At 41.8% G+C, this 6,000-nt stretch overlaps 1 protein-coding gene across 2 annotated transcripts in view; it reads right to left on the bottom strand.

Annotated features, from left to right (window-relative positions):
- Nucleotides 1-1,048: 1,048 nt before the first annotated feature.
- LOC138663456 (oocyte zinc finger protein XlCOF7.1-like) overlaps nt 1,049-6,000 on the bottom strand; it is a 61,862-nt gene continuing 56,910 nt past the window's right edge. The window contains exon 7 of one of the 2 annotated variants that reach the window (XM_069749666.1): nt 1,049-3,533. In XM_069749666.1, coding sequence (XP_069605767.1) covers nt 1,840-3,533 — 1,694 coding nt within the window. In that variant the 3' untranslated portion in view covers nt 1,049-1,839. The remainder of the gene's footprint in view (nt 3,534-6,000) is intronic. The other variant, XM_069749667.1, reaches the window with a different exon arrangement.

Genomic DNA, 6,000 nt, shown 5'->3' with positions numbered 1-6,000 from the left:
TAAACAGTAGAACCCCCCCACAAGTGACACCATTTTGGAAACTAGACACCCTAAGGAACTCATCTAGATGTGTTGTGAGAGCTTTGAACCCCTAAGTGTTTCACTACAGTTTGTAACGCAGAGCAGTGAAAATAAAATAAAAAACTTTCCCCCCAAAATTATTTTTTAGCCCCCAGTTTTGTATTTTCCCGAGGGTAAGAGGAGAAATTCGACCCCAAAAGTTGTTGTCCAATTTGTCCTGAGTATGCTGATACCCCATATGTGGGGGGAACCACGGTTTGGGCGCATGGGAGGGCTCGGAAGGGAAGGAGTGCCATTTGGAATGCAGACTTAGATGAAATGGTCTGCAGGCATCACATTGCGTTTGCAGATCCCCTAATGTACCTAAACAGTAGAAACCCCCCACAAGTGACCCCATATTGGAAACGAGACCCCCCAGGGAACTCATCTAGATGTGTTGTGAGAACTTTGAACCCCCAAGTGTTTCACTACAGTTTATAACGTAGAGCCGTGAAAATAAAAAATCTTTTTTTTTCCCACAAAAATTATTTTTTAGCTCCCAGTTTTGTATTTTCCCTAGGGTAACAGGAGAAACTGGACCCCAAAAGTTGTTGTCCTATTTGTCCTGAGTACGCTGATACCCCATATGTTGGGGTAAACCCGTTTGGGCACACAGGAGAGCTCGGAAGGGAAGGAGCACTGTTTTACTTTTTCAACTCAGAATTGGCTGGAATTGAGATCGGACGCCATGTCGTGTTTGGAGAGCCCCTGATGTGCCTAAACAGTGGAAACCCCCCAATTATAACTGAAACCCTAATCCAAACACACCCCTAACCCTAATTCCAACGGTAAACCTAACCACACCTCTAACCCAGACACACCCCTAACCCTAATCCCAACCCTATTCCCAACTGTAAATGTAATCTAAACCCTAACCGTAACTTTAGCCCCAACCCTAACCCTAACTTTAGCCCCAACCCTAACTGTAGCCCCAACCCTAACCCTAGCCCTAACCCTAGCCATAACCCTAACCCTAACCCTAGCCCCAACCCTAACCCTAGCCCTAACCCTAGCCTTAGCCCTAACCCTAATGGGAAAATGGAAATAAATGCATTTTTTTAATTTTTCCCTAACTAAGGGGGTGATGAAGGGGGGTTTGATTTACTTTTATAGCGGGTTTTTTAGCGGATTTTTATGATTGGCAGCCGTCACACACCTGAAAGACGCTTTTTATTGCAAAAAATATTTTTTGCGTTACCACATTTTGAGAGCTATAATTTTTCCATATTTTGGTCCACAGAGTCATGTGAGGTTTTGTTTTTTGCGAAGCCACCTCCCTCCCTGCAGGACCCGGATCCACGACCATCTTGGATCCGGGCCTGGAGCTGGCAGGGAGGTAGGGAGACCCTTGCAGCAACGCGATCACATCGCGTTGCTGCGGGGGGCTCAGGGAAGCACGCAGGGAGCCCCCTCCCTGCGCGATGCTTCCCTGTACCGCCGGCATCGCGGTGTGCCGGAGGTTAATGTGCCAGGGCGGTCCGTGACCGCTCCTGGTACATAGTGCCGGATGTCAGCTGCGATAGGCAGCTGACAGCTGGCCGTGATCGACGGCGCTCCCCCGTGAGCGCGGCCGATCGCGTATGACGTACTATCCCATCGGTGGTCATAGGGGCCCACCCCACCTCGACGGGATAGTACGTCTAATGTCAGAAAGGGGTTAACAGCTGATTTCCAAATAAAATATTTCACACATTAAGAAAATAAAGAAGGCTTCTCCTCTGTGTGATTGCTCTGATGTCTAACAAGAAGAGCTTTCTGCTTAAAATATTTCCCACAATTTCAACAGGAAAAAGGTTTCTCCCCTGTGTGAGTTCTCTGGTGACTAACAAGACACCTTTTCTGGTTAAAATATTTCCCACATTCTGAACAGGAAAAAGGCTTCTCCCCTGTGTGAGTTCTCTGGTGACTAACAAGATGCCATTTCTGGATAAAACATTTCCCACATTCTGAACAGGAAAAAGGTTTCTCCTCTGTGTGAGTTCTCTGGTGACTAACAAGATTCACTTTCTGGTTAAAACTTTTCCCACAATCTGAACACAAAAAAGACTTCTCCCCTGTGTGAGTTCTCTGGTGACTAACAAGATGCCATTTGTGGTTAAAACATTTCCCACATTCTGAACAGGAAAAAGGCTTCTCCCCTGTGTGAGTTCTCTGGTGACTAACAAGGCGCCATTTCTGGATAAAATATTTCCCACATTCTGAACAGGAAAAAGGCTTCTCCCCTATGTGTGCTCTCTGGTGGTTAACAAAAATTGACTTACGTGCAAAACATTTCCCACATTCTGAACAAAAAAAAGGCTTCTCCCCTGTGTGAGTTTTCTGGTGACTAACAAGATGCCATTTGTGGTTAAAACATTTCCCACATTCTGAACAGGAAAAAGGCTTCTCCCCTGTGTGAGTTCTCTGGTGACTAACAAGGCGCCATTTCTGGATAAAACATTTCCCACATTCTGAACAGGAAAAAGGCTTCTCCCCTATGTGAGCTCTCTGGTGGTTAACAAAAATTGACTTACGTGCAAAACATTTCCCACATTCTGAACAAAAAAAAGGCTTCTCCCCTGTGTGAGTTTTCTGGTGACTAACAAGATGCCATTTGTGGTTAAAACATTTCCCACATTCTGAACAGGAAAAAGGCTTCTCCCCTGTGTGAGTTCTCTGGTGACTAACAAGGCGCCATTTCTGGATAAAACATTTCCCACATTCTGAACAGGAAAAAGGCTTCTCCCCTATGTGAGCTCTCTGGTGGTTAACAAAATTTGACTTGCGTGCAAAACATTTCCCACATTCTGAACATGAAAAAGGCTTCTCCCCTGTGTGAGTTCTCTGGTGATTAATCAAATCTGATTTTTGGTTAAAACATTTCCCACATTCTGAACAGGAAAAAGGCTTCTCCCCTATGTGATCTCTCTGGTGGTTAACAAAAAGTGACTTACGTGCAAAACATTTCCCACATTCTGAACATGAAAAAGGCTTCTTCCCTGTGTGAGTTCTCTGGTGACTAACAAGATGCCATTTATGGTTAAAACATTTCCCACATTCTGAACAGGAAAAAGGCTTCTCCCCTGTGTGGGTTATTTTATGGCGATCAAGATCTATTTTCCATTTAAAACATTTCCCACATTCTGAACAGGAAAAAAGCTTCTCCCCTGTGTGAGTTAAATGGTGATTAACCAAATTGGATTTCTTGTTAAAACATTTCCCACATTCTGAACATGAAAATGACTTCTTTGCTTTAGGAGCAGTTTGTGTTTTAATGCCTCTTTTGTGAATTTGATTTTCCTTAGTAGTCAGTAATGAATCAGAAGATGGGAACTGTTTCATAGGATAAGATGACAGATCGTTGCTGTGAATGGATGATGATAGATCTGAAGTTACAGCAATCCCCTCAGTTGCATGTTGTAGGATCTCAAGATCATCTGATTTAAAAACTGAAGATGTTAACTGTCCGTCTGATCTCCTGGTACAGTCATCTGCTAAGATAAAAAACATTTTTTTTAATAAAATATCCTTGAGTTTTATATTATTGAACATTTCTACTTAAACTGTAAAATTAAAAATGGCAAGCTATGCAAAAAAAATTATTTACCAAGAAAATGACAGTTCACAGTCTAATAGAAAACCTTGTTGGATGAACCAGTAGTGTGTGGTGTTCAACTGTTTGTTCATTCTACCTCCCAAACATCGAATAAAAAGAAACCAATCAATGTTATGTAGGCACAAATAATACCAATTCTCATCTCACAAAAAACAAGTCCCCACTCAGGTCCATCATCTGTCAATGGAAAAACAGAGGTTCCCACACTATTAGTGGCTCAAAGGCTGTTGAACAGTAACAGAGTTTCTATAAACCAGTCCAGCAAAATCCACTCTCACTTCTGAGTTTTGCAGTGTGCTCAAACAACACTTAGGATCTCTGTATTTAGCAATATTATAGTGAGAAGAATCCACTTAATTTGCGATGTGTGTCTCCTGGAGCAAAATCTGACAAAATATATTAACATAGTAACATAGTTATTAAGGTTGAAGGAAGACTTTAAGTCCATCTAGTTGAACCCATAGCCTAACCTAACATGCCCTAACATGTTGATCCAGAGGAGGGCAAAAAAAAACCCCATGTGGCAAAAAGTAAGCTCCACACTGGGGAAAAAAATTCCTTCCCGACTCCACATACGGCAATCAGACTAGTTCCCTGGATCAACACCCTAACAAGGAATCTAGTATATATACCCTGTAACATTATACTTTTCAAGAAAGGTATCCAGTCCCCTCTTAAATTTAAGTAATGAATCACTCATTACAACATCATACGGCAGAGAGTTCTATAGTCTCACTGCTCTTACAGTAAAGAATCCACGTCTGTGATTATGCTTAATCCTGCTTTCCTCCAGACGTAGAGGATGCCCCCTTGTCCCCGTCTCAGGTCTATAATTAAAAAGATCATCAGAAAGGTCTTTGTACTGTCCCCTCATATATTTATACATTAACATAAGATCACCCCTTAGCCTTCGTTTTTCCAAACTAAATAGCCCCAAGTGTAATAACCTATCTTGGTATTGCAGACCCCCCAGTCCTCTAATAACCTTGGTCGCTCTTCTCTGCACCCGCTCTAGTTCAGCTATGTCTTTCTTATACACCGGAGACCAGAACTGTGCACAGTATTCTAAGTGTGGTCGCACTAGTGACTTGTATAGAGGTAAAATTATGTTCTCCTCATGAGCATCTATGCCTCTTTTAATGCATCCCATTATTTTATTTGCCTTTGTAGCAGCTGCCTGACACTGGCCACGGAATATGCGTTTGTCATCCACCCATACACCCAGGTCTTTTTCATTGACGGTTTTGCCCAGAGTTTTAGAATTAAGCACATAATTATACATCTTATTACTTCTACCCAAGTGCATGACCATACATTTATCCCCATTAAAGCTCATTTGCCATTTATCAGCCCAAGCTTCTAGTTTACATAAATCATCCTGTAATATAAAATTGTCCTCCTCTCTATTGATTACCCTGCAGAGTTTATTGTCATCTGCAAATATTGAAACTCCACTCTGTATGCCCCCTACAAGATCATTAATAAATATGTTAAAAAGAGGGTCCAATACTGACCCCTGTGGTACCCCACTGCTAATCGCTACCCAGTCTGAGTGTGCTCCATTAATAACCATATACCGTAGCAGGAAAAAATCCACAAAAAATGAAAATATATAATAGCAATGGACTAAAACTTAACTTTTATTATCTCCAAATGAGAAACATATAAAGTGCCCACAAAAAACACCTAAGTGAAAAAAACGAACATGACACTACAAGACACAAATAAAGGGGAAAAAAGGGAAGATAAAAAACTACTGATGCCAATACAAAGAATGCTCTCGTAGGAGCTATCCCAAAGAGTGTGTGAACGTAATTTTATACGAGTAATACAAAACTCGATGCAAATGTAAAAAACGAATCACCACACTAAACTAGATGTAAATTCTAGTAATGCAAGCCAGATAATGGTCACAGATGCTGTAATTAAACCATGTCAGCATATAGAAGGAGGTATAAGCAAAACCCCCCCCCCCAAACTAGTACAACGGGGTATGTGAGAGATATCGATAGATATTGAACACTAACACCGCATGCTATACAAAGTAGATGGAGTATAACCCATCAGATACTTAATTAGACCAGCAGTGTGCAATAGTTCTATCATATGTTATGCTATGCTGAAATAGTAGCAGAAATGACATAAGACAGCCTGTTGACATCAGTGTATGAAATAGCAGCAAAAGGTATATAGAAAGCTCATAGTGGCGAATAACGTGCCTAGGTACCTATATGATGGCAGGCTCACAGCCTATCACTTGCCTCATTTGACCAAGGAAAACCTAAACCGACAAAGTATACAGCCACATACTTTCACCTGCAATGAGAGACAACGCGCCCCCTGTG

This window comes from Ranitomeya imitator, chromosome 2 (genome assembly GCF_032444005.1).
Source record: "Ranitomeya imitator isolate aRanImi1 chromosome 2, aRanImi1.pri, whole genome shotgun sequence".
Lineage (NCBI taxonomy): Eukaryota > Metazoa > Chordata > Amphibia > Anura > Dendrobatidae > Ranitomeya > Ranitomeya imitator.
This window is presented reverse-complemented; position numbering and strand designations above follow the sequence as displayed.